Source organism: Mauremys mutica, chromosome 9 (genome assembly GCF_020497125.1).
Source record: "Mauremys mutica isolate MM-2020 ecotype Southern chromosome 9, ASM2049712v1, whole genome shotgun sequence".
In the NCBI taxonomy this organism is placed as follows: domain Eukaryota; kingdom Metazoa; phylum Chordata; order Testudines; family Geoemydidae; genus Mauremys; species Mauremys mutica.
The window spans coordinates 10,716,450-10,733,160 of record NC_059080.1 but is presented as its reverse complement, the minus strand read 5'-3'; the positions used below and the strand labels follow the sequence as shown (position 1 = coordinate 10,733,160).

At 43.1% G+C, this 16,711-nt stretch overlaps 1 protein-coding gene across 1 annotated transcript in view; it reads right to left on the bottom strand.

The window, feature by feature from the left end:
- The window catches only part of MAMLD1 (mastermind like domain containing 1), a 94,598-nt gene that overhangs the window by 34,273 nt on the left and 43,614 nt on the right, over positions 1-16,711 (bottom strand). Inside the window, exon 2 of the mRNA XM_045029881.1 lies at positions 2,255-3,937. Coding sequence (XP_044885816.1) covers positions 2,255-3,937 — 1,683 coding nt within the window. The remainder of the gene's footprint in view (positions 1-2,254; positions 3,938-16,711) is intronic.

The window sequence follows — 16,711 nt, the reverse complement described above, 5'->3', positions numbered from 1 at the left end:
ATGCTTCATGTGCCTCGAATATTCTCTCTCTATGGTATTTTTTTTTTAAATTTTGCATACCAGGGCCACTTTTTTCATTAAAAATTGTCAAAGTTATTAAAACTTAGGGCAAATATCCTATCTTCAACACTCACCATTGATCACAGGCAGTTTAACAAGCTATAAAACATGGAGAAGCAGTGTAGTTTAGATTATAACTAATGTAATAAGTCTTACCTTATAAAATCAGTGAGGCACTGTGAGCTTCCCTACCTGACGTGGACAGGTGAAATAATCATCACCTGTAATCACTGTCTCAAATGTCCTTGAACTTTACTGATAGCCCCCAAATTATACACTCTCGCTCGCTTGCTGTAGGCAGGCAGAGGCTAGAAATGCAGCACGGGCCGAGCATGAGGAAAGATGCCTGAAGAGGAGCCACTGACCAATTAAACAGAATCTCCAAAGGGAATCTTTTCCAGTTTTTCTTAGCTAAAGGGATAAATCAGTGATGTCGGAGCTCAAAAGGTGTGTGACAGAATGCAACGCAGGGAAAATTGGGGCACCAGGGTCCTCAGGAGCAGGGGAAAAAACACTCTTAGCCCATGACACAGCAAACAACTTCACCGTATGCTTAACTTTAAGAGGACAACTAGTCCCACTGAAGACAATGGGATTTAGATGTGGGGTGAGCAGACAGCAAATGTGAAAAACTGGGACAGGGGTGGAGGTAATAGGCGCCTACATAAAACAAAGCCCCAAATAACGGGACTGTCCCTATAATACTGGGACATCTGGTCACCCTACTCACATGCTTAAATTATGCATGTGCCTAAGTGCTTTGCTGGATCAGGGCCTTACATCTGTAGCCTGTTTTTTTTCTGTTTTAACACCTAATCAACCGTGAAGTGCCCAGTGGTATATGATACATATGTTTGGATAAGCAGCATCAGTGAGTTTCAGCCCTTCCGACCAGCCTGTTTGAAGCAGACGCATCATAATAAGGGGCTATCAAGAGCACACTTATTTGGAAAAGGGTGAGTCAGTCCTGAAATGGCCGCTGTGGAAAGGAGCTACCTTTAGTTACCATTAAGAAGCTGACATTTACCAACAGCTACCTTATTGCTTATTCTTAGTACAGGAAAAGGCTGTGGTATCTAAGATACTATAGTGTGGGAACTGCTGGCACACGCTGGACGTTTGAAAGCTGACCGTGGTACAGTGAAGAACAAAGAAACCCTCAATTTTGTCTGTCATTCCTCAGCTAAATTCAACAGCACCTCAGAGACCATCCTCCGTTCTTCTGAGTGCAGGCCAATGATAAGTGATTAGACTCCACGCCAGTTGGTGTCTGGTCAGAGTCCACTGTGCTCAATAAACGCAGCCCGGCAGATTCTACTGCCAGAGTTTTGCTTCTGGTTAGCAACATAGTTAATTGTGGCTGAGAGGTTGCATTTTTATTTTAATCACTTTGTTTCCCTTGTGCCTGCGCCCACAGAACAAACCCCATTCCTTTAGCTCTCCCTTTGTCAAAGGTCCTTGATCACAATGAACATCTCTCAGGTCAGCTAGGATATGGACAGACGTCACTCAGCTCCTCTCCCAGCAAGGGTTACTCAAGAGAAATGAATGGCGTTTCTAACCCCTGACAGCTGCGGTTCTTTGTCCACTCAACACATAGTCCAGATCTACCTAGGGAAGGGTAGGCACTCACCAAAAGGTGGTCATTTTTTGGTGAGTTTTGTAACAGGTATTTCAAATCTGTCTCCTGGCTACTCAAGTGCTGCATTGTTAAACATATAGGGGCAACATTCTGGCGTCACTTTCCATCCTACCTGAGCCTACCTGGCTTCAGAGGTGGAATTTGGGGTGGTATTTGTTTCAGAGTATGAAAAATTATTTTAACAGAGAGCGACAGATGATGGCAAATCCATCATGTGACTATCGTCACGGCTAGCAAAATAAGCTAACTAGAAGAGCAAAATTATTCCCTTAAAAAGTGATGTAAATGGTTTGAGATATTTGTTGTACAATAGTGTGAAACTATCCACTCAGCTAGGGGAAACAGCTAGGATGTGTATGATGGAACGACATAGTGAAGAAATAAATACAATTACTCCCAAGCACCCCAGAATGTTGTTACCATTATGTCTATGCACATATCCAAAGGGCTCAGTGATGCTATATTTGAAGCAGAGAGGTAGGGGGGAAAAATCCCAACAAAAACATCAGTGTTTTAATGTAACCCGTTTAATACAGAATAAAATGTTCTAACCTGTCTGGGTTGAGATGGCAAAGCAGCAGGCTGCATGTGTCTCTGCATCCGAGGTGGTTGCATCAGTTGTCGAAGATGTTGCTCGATAAACGGCGTATTATTAGCCTGTGGAGACTGTTGTGTGGCTGGAGCTTGCTGCTGTTGCTGGAGATAGTGAATGAGGGATTGCTGTCCTGGATTGGCAGTCATGGGTGACATCTTTGGAGGAGTTGACTCCGATGCAAAATGAGACAGTGGTTTGGTGTTATTGAAAGAAAACTGGTCTTGGGTAACAGGATTCTCATTCTGCAAGCCATTAGATGGCGGTTGCATAATTATGTTCATGGTTTTGGACTGGTTTGTAGTCATCAATTTAAAAAGAGAGCTTTGCATACTGGTGGGATTGCTGGTGGGAGTGATGTTAGGAATTAATGTATTTTGAGGACTAAATGGCTGCTGGTGCAGAGCTGGACTTGACAGTTTTTCTGGCCTGTACGGTGGGGAGGGTCCAGTATTCGTGGAGGCCATGCTGGGAACCAGATTGTTCTGTGGACTTTTAATATTATTGGTTGGGAGGCTGGTTGAAGTCATATTGGATAGCATGGAATTCTGGGGGCTGAAAGGCTGCTGGTTAAGCGCTGGACTGGAAAGCTTCTCTGACCCATATGGTGGAGAGGGCCCGCTAGACGGGTTGTTACTGGAAGCCATGCTTGAAAGCAGAGTGTTTTGAGGACTTTGAATATTGTTTCCTGGTAAACTATTAGAAGTCATGCCAGACACCATGACATTTTGAGGGCTGAAAGGTTGATGGAGGGGGGATGATCCCGGCCTGTAAGGCGGAGAAAGACCTGGAGTGGACATGGTTGGCCAGTTGGGAGCCTGTACTTGCTTATTAGTAGTAGACACTTGTTTGCTTGCTGCCAGCTGCTTTAGTTGCTGTGCATGCCAGTTAGGCGTAGGCATGTTGGGCAAGGGTACTGGCAGAATAGACTGTGCCTGATTCTTATTCTGTGCTCCCGAAGAGATGGGTGATGCAACAGCTTTGTTTGGGGGAGGAACCGAATAGTTAGCCACAGCAGATGAAGGCCCCATTTGGGGTGATCCTCCACTTGTGGGATTGCAACCTGGAGAAAAATCTTTGTTCGCAATGTGGTTCTCCAAGTGAGATGTCTGCGGAGAGGACTTTGGCGTGGTGCTTATGCTTGACTGTGGGTGGCTCAGACCAAGTGGCTCTTCAGCCTTGCTTCCCAAGATCTTCTCAAGATCCAGCTCATTAGGAGAAGGATCAGGCATTTTTGTCAGCTCTTCTAACAGATCTTGCAGCTCCTGGTCCACAGACTGCATATTGTTTCCTTTCTCGTCATAATGAACAACATTATTCTGTCCACCTATTGTCCCTTTCTGTCCTATTTCTGTGTTGGGTGGTACCGAAAATGGAGAACCAATGCCACTGCCATTCATGTGATTGTTTTCAAGTAGCGCTGAATGACCTGCTACTCCCATGGAAGAAGTGCTGTGATTGGTGGAGAATGGAGAGTTCTGCATATCTGGACACGACACACTGGGATTGGTCTCTTGGCCCATAGATAGAGTTACATCATCAAGACAAAGTCTCTTATTGTCGCTTGGGAAAATGACATCGGGCATGCCACTGGAAGCAGGGGAGCTGTCATCTTCCAGTTTTCTCTTAATGGATCCCTGTAACTGCAAGAAAAGGACATGTTATTGGCCTTAGACCACATTCTAAAGTTGCAAGGTGAAATACTGAGACAGACCTATTGGGACAAAGTCCGCCAGGATTTAAGTGGACACAACTGTACGGAAATTAACAGACAAATGCTAAATTTGACATGTTAGTCTTAAACCGGATGTTAAAACTGTAATATATTGTCTGTCTTGTGAATAACAGAATTTAAAAAAATACTTTCTGGTACCATTTCAATGAAGACATTATGCTCCCTACATAACACACATGCCAACATTTTTATGGAAACTATTTTTTTTTGTCTAAACAATGGTAGAGTTGAACAGAATCCTGGATTAAAGTTGGTGACCCACTGCCAACAATGGGTATTAAGTTTAGACCTGAGACAGCTAAACTATTTTACATTCTTTAAAGACGGGGCATATGAAATAATCAGCATACTTTCTAAAGAAAGCAAAACAACCCTCAAATATCTAAACAAATTTTAATCTTTCAAGCTCCCCAGCCACAGATGTTTCAGACTTCAAACACCAAACAGCAGCAAAAATCTTAATTTCTGTTTCTTCTAAATCCACACTAGCCTCGGCTTTGCTTATATGAAGGACTGACGCTCCTTCACAAAACCTACAGGGTTTGTAAAACACAAAAAGACACATGAAAAACTCGATGCTCACTAAATGCTGAATTAAAAATCCAGTAATCTTGACAAATATGATCACACTTCCTACTTTATGTAAAGAAAGTGAAGCTGAAAACAATGGCTCTTTAATGCCCCATTGACATGACATGTCAGTCTTTTCTAAATGTAATTATCTGTGGTCCTCACTTTAATAACCAGGGCCTGTGGGTCATAAGATTAATCAGTCATTAACACTGCTGCTTCAATTTAAAGGCGTTACAATTATGTTATTTATCAAGAGAGAGAGATTGCATTTGGAAGTTACCTAAATACCAACAGGCAAATAATAAAAATCCATCCTTTCCTCTGAAACCTTTTTAGGATGATACAGAAATTGCAAGCCTCTCCCAGGCCTGGTCTACACATTAATGTAATTAATGTGCTGCAGTGTGGACTACAGGGTTGGGCATTGCACAGCACACCAAAGTGTTGCAATCTAGTACAAACTAAAAGGCAGCTAGTTGGCATCAGTGTCGACCACACAGGGCAGTGAGATCGCAACACTCTGTGCGGGTGGGAACTGCAGAGTGCATCATTCCACAATGCAGCACGCTTTGCGGCCTAGCTATGCTGGAGGGGAAATAAATAAATACATAAATAAAATAAAACTCAAATCACTAACCAATGCAGCTATGCCAGCAAAAGCCCTACGGTAGACACAGTTATACCAGGCAAAGAGTCCTCTTGCCTCGATAGTTTATTTTTTGGGGGGAACTGGTATAAGCTACGCTGGCAAAAGAACTTCCATGTATCAGCTCTGTCACTATTAGAAGGGTTTGCTAGTAGAGCGATTTGCAGGCCCTTTCTGGTGCAGACAAGGCCATAGACGCATGCAGTGGTGTAGTGTTATAAGCAAATGTAACTATACAGTTTCTACAGATCTATTATTCAGTTGGTAACACATGTGCAGGGCACTCAAACAGAAATAAAACAAACCTTTCAAAGAGGCATCTCTTCTTCTGAGGGAGATCTAAAACAATCAGGTCCTCTCAATCATTCATGGTTATTAAAGCAACCTCATAGCACTTTTGCAAGAATATAAGCATTAACCCCAGTGTCACGACCAAACTGCACCCAGGTTTATCAACTCCCGCTCTAATTTACTTTACTTATTTGTATTATGGTGGCACCTAAAGGCCCCAGCCAAGATCGAACCCCATTATGGTGGGCACTGAACCTCCATCTAGTAAAACACAATCACTCCCCAAAGAGCTTAAAATCCGAAAGGACAAACAAAAGTGAATATTCTCTTCCCCACTGGTGAAGATGCCTGCATGGCAGCAGGAGACAAATATTCCCCATTATGCAATATTAATAGACAATTGTAGACAGTCATCCACTGCAGCATTCCATGGCCCCTTTCAGAAGCATGGCTCCAACTAAACAGTTGGTCCTGCTTCCTGAGAATTATATTTTCTCTCCTTAGTAGCAAGGAGAGGCTACTTTGAAATGACCCTTGTAAGCGTATCCCCAGTTTTAACCTCAGCATTGAGCCCTAACATAGAGAAGCAACAGACAACGGTCAGGTGTCCCTGAAGAATCTCTTAGGCCTGGTCTACACCGGGGTGGGGAGATCGACCTAAGATATGCAACTTCAGCTACGAGAATAGCGTCACTGAAGTCGACGTATCTTAGGTCGACTTACCTCGCGTTCTCACGGTGCGGGGTCGACTGCCGACGTTCCCCCATCGACTCGGCTTCCGCCTCTCGCCGCGGTGGAGTACAGGAGTCAACGGCAGAGCGATCGGGGATCAAACACTACCCGCCGATCCGGCAGGTAGTGTAGACGTACCCTTAGATCCATCAGCAGCTTTTGCTAACTCTGACCATAATTCATGTTAACATGCATTGGGTCCCAGGTTAAGTGAATAGCTTTGCATTGGCTGCTTTTTTCTGTCAAGGAGGACCTAGAGGATAGGTTTTGTGCAACTCCACATCTGCTCCCAAGGGATTGCTCATGCTGGATTCCACAGATTTTATTTTGTCAACTCTCCATTTCAATGGATGGGGAGGACGGTGCTTGTTAATGGGACCTGTAGTATCATTCATCTGTGAACAAGGCTTATGATTATCATCAAATCTAGATGGTGCAAAATACCTCCACTTTCTCAGTGTGCAGCTCAGAGAGATTTGGAGGAACGTGAGATGGCAGAGGATCAATCTGGCGGTGATGCTCCAGGGTTTGAGGGTAGAGGGGAATATCAGGGAGTATGGTAGGGGTAGTTCTTGTCCATGTTTTGGATGGAGTTGGTCTACCCTTTGCCTACAAAAGCAACATTTAGGGCCTAGGGCCAAGAAAGCCTTTTTCATTCTCTCAGATATGGGCCTTATTACAGTGATCCATGACTTTGTGACCTCCCAACTGCATTACTTCAATGGGCTCTACATTGGCTGCACCTGAAAACCACGTGGAAGTTAGAGTTGGTGCAGAATGCGGGTGACTGCTTGTTGAATGTGTTAATTAAAAGGAACATACACCAGTTTTTTGACAACTGTACTGGATTCCTGTTGTCTTCTGGCTTTGGTCTCTAGAAACCTATGAAGTTTGATTCCTGACTGTGAGAAAGACAATTGCTCTCCTTGCCACACCCAGTGATAGCTAAAGCACTTTAAAGTGTGTAGATGTAAGCATCTGGGGGTTTCTGGCAGAGCAAGCTCAGTGAAGGATTATAGATTGTCATTTGCTTATTCCACTAACCTGACATAGCCTAAGTTTGGTGATCATTAGAAAACGGCACAAGTCCTCGGTCTGATGATGGATGGGCTGCTGGGTGGGAGATTGGTTGTTTGTTTTTTGTTTATCTGAAGTGCCCCCTTTCTTGCTCTGATAAAAATGGGCTGAAGTAGTATGTTTGAATCGACGTTGCCATGCTCTCGGAGACATGCCAGTAAGGCACAGCTGTGTAAATCTAAACACACACATTTAGAGAACTTTTCATTGCTTCCTTCCCATTTCCAAAATAAACACATTGTGATCCCAAGCAGCACCCCAGGAAACCTTGGGCAGGAAAACTGAGGGGGTGCCTCCCATACATGGCCAACTGCATGTCTGTCCTGACTCTTGAGTTTACTGCGCAGAATTTCAGCTGTCAGAACACTTAGAAAAGCTGCTTAACTGTTGCGCTGGGGAGCAAGTGTGAAGAGAACAGGAAAACCCCATTACCACCTTGAATTACTAGAAACAGGCCTCCATAGACTAAGGCCAGAATTTTCAGAAGGGCTCAGCATCCATAGGGGATTTTTAAAACCTTCCAGCACGCTAGGTGCTGAACTCTAGTGGCAAATCCAGCCATAAGTGTCCCAACGGGATTTGCTGGGTGCAGAGTTTGGTTGACAAGCAAGACCTTGTATAGATTCCTAAATCAGAGCTAAGGTCATTTGAAAATCCACCCCTAACTGAGTATTGACCCCTTGCAAATCTGCCGCTAAGTCTCAAGGTACCCAGTAGCACTTGAGCTTTTAAAATTGCTTTTTAGTATAATAAAATGTCTACAGGAGTTTTTTTTAATATGCAAAAGATCTTTGCATTTCACTTTCATGGTGAGTATTTGCAGCTAGTGCCCATAAAACGCACAGGGCCAAATTCACCACTGGTGGAAGTGGGTGTAAATCCAATGAATTCAGCAGGGTTGTATTAGCTTCTGACAGGTCTGAATACTGCCCCATATCTGCAAGGTTAAAATACCACCTTTGAAACATCCCAAGCAAATAAAAGATGGCAATAATATACTGGGGACTTCTTTATTCGTTATCAGCTAGGTGCGGAAACCACTCATTGGATTTGATATTATATTATATAAAGGTATGCTTAAGTATTCCATGCTCAAGCACACATGATTCATTACTCATTTACAGTACACGCAATGCCACCTTGGTATCTCTGCTATGAGCCTGCTAGATTTTTCTCCCCAACTCCCTAAATCCCATTTGAATGCTTTCACTGGGAAATACAGTGCATTAACATGCCACTGTGGCAGTTCTGACAAGTACAGGGGAGAGAAATTCAGCTTCACATTACAGAGACACTTGCTAGTTTAGCTAATCTGATTGCAGTGGCAGCAGATCATCACAGGCGTGCTAGGACGTCCATATCCAGGAGCCCCTGGGTGAACCAATTCAATCAGCTGCTCATTGCAGGCCCTTATCAATCAAGTTATTATGGGGCATCTCTAGACCAAGACTTGGCGGTGGTGCATACATGTCCTCCTCAGACAATTTCTTCACTAGCTTTCCTGCCAGCTTCCCTTGCCTGGCACTGGCTCCTCCTAGGGGAAAGGGTTGCTTTACTACAGCTCTCTCCCCGTTTCCTTTGAGATAGTTCTGAGATCACTTTTCATGATCTGGCAACAAATAAATGAGAATAGCAATCAAAACGTGTTCTGCCCCATTCTGTGCTGGCTATTATGCAGGCAAGCTCGATTTGGCAATGAATGCATGTGTATAAATAACTATGCTGATTGACTACTGTACACGGCTAATTCTGTAAAAGCTTCATTCACACACACAAACAAGGACTAAACAGACAAGCAACCAATGTGCTCTCATGTGATCTTGTGAAAATTCATTAAAATGCATTTGAGCGCACATGATAGCCTCTTAAGAAATATTTGGGAAACAAAGGCAGCCCTTCTGATTTTTGCCACATTAAATTATGAAGTCTCCATTATCTCTGGTCTGCTTTTAAAAACGAGACTATGACATTATCCCAGTTTTACTTTTATCTCAGAATGAGAAGGCTGCATTTCTGGGAAAGGCCGAAGTTACAAACACGAAGCACTGCTAGCTCATAACAGTAGTATAACGAGAATAAATAATAACTGTTTACACTACTCCTTCCAAGTAAGCTTTACAGCTGTGGTTATAAATATCTAATCTGTCACATGCAACCTGTGAGTAGAGAAACAGTTCTCTGCGTATGCATGTGCAGTCTCAGTGGCGCAAGGAATGAAGGGCAGATTCAGTGAGACACAGCCAGACATTCCCTGCACCAGCCCAAGATCAGGCCACCTATGTTATACCAACTGAGGGCTGCACTGACCTGTTATCAGGAGCCCAGTGGGCTACACCCGGTTTAAATCAATATGGGACAGATTGAAGCTGTGGATACAGAGGCCACTCACACCAAGGTGGAGCATCACCGTAGTGGGATCCACAGTCTCTTTAAACTACACTTACATATATCTAGGTTTGTCCTGGAGTCTCCTGGAATGAAAGATTAATTTTTAATTAAGTATTAGGTCATGTGATGAAACCGCCAGGAATATGTCCGACCAGAATTGGCAACCTTACATAGATCATTAGTATTTTGATTATGGCAATTCCCACCCTGTGCCAGGCACTTTCCAAACACACAGAAGAAGACAGGGTCCCTGCCTGAAGAGTTTAGTCTAAAGCAGAGAGAGCTGCAGGGTGCAAGTGGTAAACGCTGAAGCAGAGCAATCAGACTGAGAAGCGAGACAGGTAGCATGATTTCATTTGTTAAAACACCTAATTGAATAAGCCTCCCTGCCTGTCTGCCTAGTCACTCAGCTTCATTTCTTTCTTAAAAACAGGAGCTATCCATGTAAGCCAACCTTCCCCTCCCATACTGCCAGCCTACATTAACTCCCTACCACTTGTTCCTCTGCCCACCCAGACACTGAAAGGAAAGTGCTGCCATGGGCTGAAATGCAGGACTCAGTGGGGCTTCATTTCTTCCAACCTGCCTGCCATCAGACCCCTCCTTCCATTAGAAACACACTGAAGCTATAGCAACGACGAGACATTCTTAATTTAGGTCAACACTATGCAGAGATAATCATTAGGGAGAAAAAAATGTGACTACTAAACCTCCTGTTGTAGGTTCTGCCTAGCTAGCCTAGCTTTTATAGCACATTGCAGATACAGGCCCTGATTTATGGCAACCATAGGACACGGATTGCGGATCCCTGATCCTTGGCTCCAGTGGGGCCTTCTCCAACTTCCACATTGGTATTCGCCTCTTCCCCTGATGCCCCCGCCAAAAAATGTGGTTACTATTTAACCCCCGCCCCCAAACAGACATAAAGACACAAAGGAAAGATGTGAAATGTCAAGACTATTGTATTTTTACAGGAGGGACTATGGAAAGAGCAGAGGCATGGAGCGTAAGGAAGTGGCCCTGTGTATGTAAGGAAATTGTAAACACATTTCTACTGATATCACTCAGGACACATTAGAAACGACCTATCCAATGCACTGCCATTTGTTACCTTTTGCTAGTGAACGATTCACACGCAGTCAGATTTGTATTTGACTCCAGGCAGGTCTATGCTTAAAAAGCTGCTGCAGCACAGCTGCACTGGTGTAGCGCTTTAGTGAAGATGCTATTTTGCCGACGGGAGGGCTTCTCCCATCAGCGTAGTTAATCCACCTCCCTGAGAGGCAGTAGCTATGTCAACGGGAGAAACTCTACCTTCGATATAACACTGTCTATGCCAGGGGTTAGGTCGGTCTACGCCAGGGGTTAGGTCGGTATAACTGCGTTGCTCAGGGGGGTGGATTTTTCACACCCCTGAACGACGTCGTTAACACCAATGTAAGTTTGTAGTGTAGGCCTGGCCTCAATCCTTACAAAAGTCTCTGCTGGGATAAGCCAGAAAAGCTGCTTCTTTAGCTCAGTTAGTGCAGCCCTCACCTTCGAATGCTGAGGATCCCCTAGCTGGGCACTTAAAGGCGTGTTAGAGGCTCTCCAAAATATCAAGGACAGTCTTTCTCCAAATTTTTTACAAATATATTGTCTTTTGTTTTCTTCCTCTCGGGCACCTGACCATGGCAAGGAATTTAATTATGCAACAGACTGTGCATGTATACCATTAACCTTACTGGATGGAATCAGAACTGCTCATGTGTATGTCATAGTCCTCACACTGCTAACAGCTCCAGGTAATTTTCCGTTAGCCAAAAATGGTAACAGACTTGTGCTTTGGAAGGAAAATCTGGGTTCTACGAAGAAGCTGGGCAGTCATGGCTTGCAGACCAAGGACAAATGTGAACTCCTAGCCAGCCACAGATTTGGTACTTTTTGCAAATAAACACAACTCAGTAGAAACAAAAGCTTCCACTGATTGCCACTGGGTGCGATACAACCTACACTAGCAGTTCAACATCCACACAGCCTGCTTTGAGGGGGAGACCAGTCTGAGAGGAGGCCACCATTTTGAACTGTAGCCTCAGCACAGCCCACACTGGACTCCTCTTTTGCAACCATTTCACCTTCTTTCATCTTCACTCCCTCTCTCACCCTGAACGGTAGTGCAGTGAGATTCCTTCCTCTCTCGGTCTGATAGTGCCAACTGAACACACCCATTGGGTCTTTCAAAGGGGCTGAAGAGAGTCAGTCACCCAGCTCTCACTGAAAGTCAATGAAAGTTGGGCCCCTCTTTGAAAATCCCAGTTTCTATGACATTTATGTTCCTTTGATTAAAGTCAGAAGACAGCCCGGCTGTTAAAATACAGCCCTCCACCAGGAAGGAAGTTAGACTCTCTAAGTATCCATCAGCATTCTCCAGCATTTTAAGAGCTTTACACAAAAAGCTCTCTAGACAGCACAAGGGTGCTTCAGAAAACTAGGGAATTCAGGTCACCAACTAGCTGCGAAGACATATGAATAATGGTGAGAGGGAGCGTGCTTATCTTTTGAGAAGAAGATGTAACCTCCACTCAGGCTAAGCAGAATGGAACAGCTACACTCTGACACACTGAATTGTGAATTTTAAGCTGGAAGCAGAGTTTTTCTTTCAAGAACCACTGCAAACTGTGATTGAGGGATTGGATGATTTGGTTTTGAATATAAAATCAGAATCTATGATTTGCTTAACTGAACTGACTGGAGTTCATCTCTCTCTCTCTTTTTTTTTTTTTTTTTTTTAAATGCTAGACACTGTCAAAACTAGAAGTGGTTTGCAGCACTCAGCCACCAAAACTTCAGTCTCTGGCTTCAACAAACTTCTGCACATCAGCCCAAAATGTTTCTATCTGTTCAGACAAAAGCAACAGTGTAATGTGAAAATGAGGCTGGCAATTTTCCATTTAAAAACAGATAAACTTCACTGAATTCTTTACCGTGTTGTAAATGTACAGATTGGAAGGATTTTCACCTCTGCAATGACTCACAATTCCATGATCCAGATGTAGTTTAATGATCTACTAATCCATGAAAACTCTCCATTAAAAATAAAGAAAAGAATTCCACTGGGCATTTTATGACAAAGCACCGTTACTGTGAAGTGGTTAGGATATACATTCACATTTTTTTAAATGGCAGTGGTTACTTAGTGCTCTGCCCAAACAAAAAGATGCACAGCCTGCAGGTGGAAGGTTGGCTGCCTTATGGCACATGGACAATGAAAAAAACAGACTAGATGCTCAGTTGCAGATACGTTCAGGGAGTAGGGGCCCCATGACAGTCATCTAGGGAAGAACCTGTCACCACGTTAAGAGGTATGCAGGCTTAGCATATCCCCAAATATAATTCCTGGTGGCCCAACTGCTTTCTGGTGGCCAAAGTTGACATTACAGGGCTGCATCCAAGAAGAAAGACCAACTCCTGAATAGAGAATAATCTGAGAAGCCACAGGGGCCATATCTACACTTTAAAAAAAGGTTTGTTTTACTATGTGCTAGAATCATACTATAGACAAGGTTAGTTGTAGGTTTTCTGTTTTGTTTTTATTAAGGCAGAGTTACAATAAAACATTAACATATTATTGTCACACTGTATAAAAGATGGGTGACCATTTATTATTGATGCCATTATGATATAATTGCGACAACTCTTGTATAAAGTATATATCATGTAAGGTATCAAGGGAGAAGTTAGTCTGTCAAGTATGATTATCCAGGCTAAATCCATGTATTAGCTTTGTGTCTAAAGTTATGAATATTGGCTATGTATTTGTATCTCAAATGTGTTTGTTCTTGGGGTAACATCCACAAGGTAGTTTACATTCAGTCTCGACAGCCCATTGGACGATTCAAAGCTTGATGGGTCATTCAGAAGAATGAACTCTTCCGATAGCTCTTCCTGAGGACGCCTCAGACAACAAGGAGCCAAAGGCCACCCTTGTGATTCAGCAAGATCTATAAGGGCGTGTGATGTGGACATGTGACCTCAGACTACATCTTTTTTAGTAACTTTCCATACACAGGGGCTTTGTTTGGGACAGTAAATTTCAATGCACATGGCAGAAGATATAAAAGACACTCGAGATATCTCCATTTTGCCTCATTTCTGCTCCAGTCCTCTGGACTGTAGATTTACAACTAAACGGAGTATTTTGAACAATGGTCTGAGGACCATCCAATCTTTTGGAAGTTACCAGAGAGACTTTTGCAAGCCAGCATGATCACTGCTACGATCCTGATCTATGAACACTGAAAATCACTTGTTATGTATAGAATTCTTTAACCATTCAATACAGCTCTTCTTTTCTTTTACTAATAAAGTCTTTAGTTAGTTCTCTAAGGATTGGCTGACAGCATGATATTTGGGTAAGATCTGAAATACATATTGACCTGGGGGGGATAAGTGTCTGATCCTTTGGGATTGGAAGAACCTTAAGTATGGTGAATAGGGTTTTCAGTAACTTCTCACTATATTAGACCTGTGTGTCTGGATGAGAGCCAAGGGGCTGGAATGCCTAAAGGAGACCGTCTTTGGCTTCTGGTTAGCCAGCGTGGTGCTACAGGAGCTCCTTTGTTATTGGTTTGGTGAATCTAAGTATAGAATAAACCACCAGTACGGGGGATTGTCTGCCCTGTTTCTTACAGTCTGCCCTGAGTGTGGCATTCTCAGTGTGGTCCATCCCAGGCACCCAGTCAAAACTACATCGTACATTACTTATTCAGGATCAGGCTACAGATTCTGGCTTGCTGGCTGTGGAGCCCTGTTTCTCTGAATGCACTAGAAAGGATGACCATATTGCTAAATACCTATCTTCTTGTTGGCACTTCTCTTGTGTATGTACTTGGTGTGAAAGCTTTTCAATTACAAGGACAGTCCATATTTTACTATACCACCATTCCATAGCAGGAGGGGCTCATATGTTTCTAATAATGTGCAATTCACAAAGTCCAGCTGCTAACATGAAAGAAATTAATTTGTTCTGCTTATAAAGGTGATCTTTTACTGAAGCAATAGCTTAGCAGGATCAGGGGATCAACAGACGACTCTCTCTAGTAAACTTAAGGGGAGGGTTTACCCTGCCTACCTAGCATGTGTTAAAAACTACAACTTGCCTTGTCTACACTAGGGGCAGGTCTACACTAAGGGCGGGGGTCGAACTAGGGTACGCAAGTTCAGCTACGTGAATAGCGTAGCTGAACTCGAAGTACCCTAGTTCGAACTACTTACCCGTCCAGATGCCGCGGGATCGAAGTCCGCGGCTCCAAGGTCGACTCCGCCACCGCCTTTTGCAGTGGTGGAGTACCGGAGTCGACCGCAGCGCTTCCGGAGTTCGAACTATCGCGTCTAGATCAGACGCGATAGTTCGAACTCCGAGAAGTCGAACTCACCGCGTCGACCCGGACGGTAAGTGTAGACTAGCCCTAGGATTATAACAAATGTTAAAAACACGCCATTTCTCCTAATATAGGCAAGCCACAGAGACAACTTTGGGATAGAGAAAGCCTTGAACTTCTTCAAGAAAAGTCAGTGTGGACCAACTTACTCTTCATGTTTTCATCAACCTACTCTTGATCATGAACGTGGAAGTACCCATGTGGAGGGGAGAGGAGCTGAGGATGTAACTATAATTTTTACAGTGAAAGAATATTAGTTATTAACTAATGAGTGAGTGTACACTACATGGAGTTTTGCTTATTTGGACACACAATGTGTTTACTTGTTAGTTTACAATGGAAATGTGAACTCTATCCTTTTCCAAACAAAAATATATAGAGATCATCTATTAAAAGTTATAGACACACAAAATAATTCCTCAGTGCAGTTTTTATATTCTCAGAGTCCAATCTTGCACCCATTGAAGTCAACGGCAAAGATCCCATTGACTTCAGGGGCACTTCTCTCCCCACTTTTAGCATCAGTCATTCTATCTGGATTACTCACTCTGTAAATCAATCTTTGTCTGATCATGTGTCAAATCGGAGGGACCCATAACTGTATTTAAAAAAAAATCTGTTCTCTCTAAACTATTTTATCAGCCACTAGCATGTTTTCACTTTTATTGTTTTAAGTTTGTATTACAAAAACACAGTCTCTATTAACACACACTAAAAAAAGGGCCTAATCAGATTTATCTTTCCAGTTCACAATCTGCTATTGCCGCATAGCTTCAGTCTGTGCTGATGTGACAGACAGATGAAGGTTACATTGTAAAAGCCTACAACAGGAGAGCTGCCTGTACGAAACACCTGGGATGATTGCAGCCTCCCTTCCTACCTCGAGTTGTAACAATTCAGAACACACCGCCTCTTTTCCAGTTAAGGTTAGATGCTTTCTTAAATTCCAACTCCTTCTGTCACTTCCTGTATTCTAATTAATCTTCTGCCTTGAGTAACCCTACAACACAACATGTAATCCCAACTGAAAGTACTTAGAACTACAGGGTTCAGCCGGTAAATGCAAAAATCCAGCACATCCTGGTTGCTGGAAACAAAGATGTCATCTCAGAGCATGCCCACCTATCCCAACTGGAAATTCAGAATGGATTGGATTGCCAAGAAGTATCTTCTTTAGTAAAATGAGCTTTACATGTTACCTTTCATAAGCTTCTGTATATAAAGCTTGAAATCTTTACTAAAAATTAAAGGAAGTAAATACTAAAACCCCTAGGGAAGTGACTTGATTTTTTCACGTTGACATTTGGATGCAGCTAAGTCTCAGGAAGATGGATGTATAGTTATGCTACACTCTGTTTTCATTCTAGAGTTCTAATACAGGCCATTTGGAAAAGAGTCAATGGCTAGATTCTCTTCTCATTTACACCAATGTAATATTAAGAACATCACCACTGAGATCAGTGCAATCTATGCCAGTGTACAATCAATGCAAGTGAGAAGACAATCTCAGCCAGTACATATCTACTTCTCCATCATACTCTCTGCAATACTAACA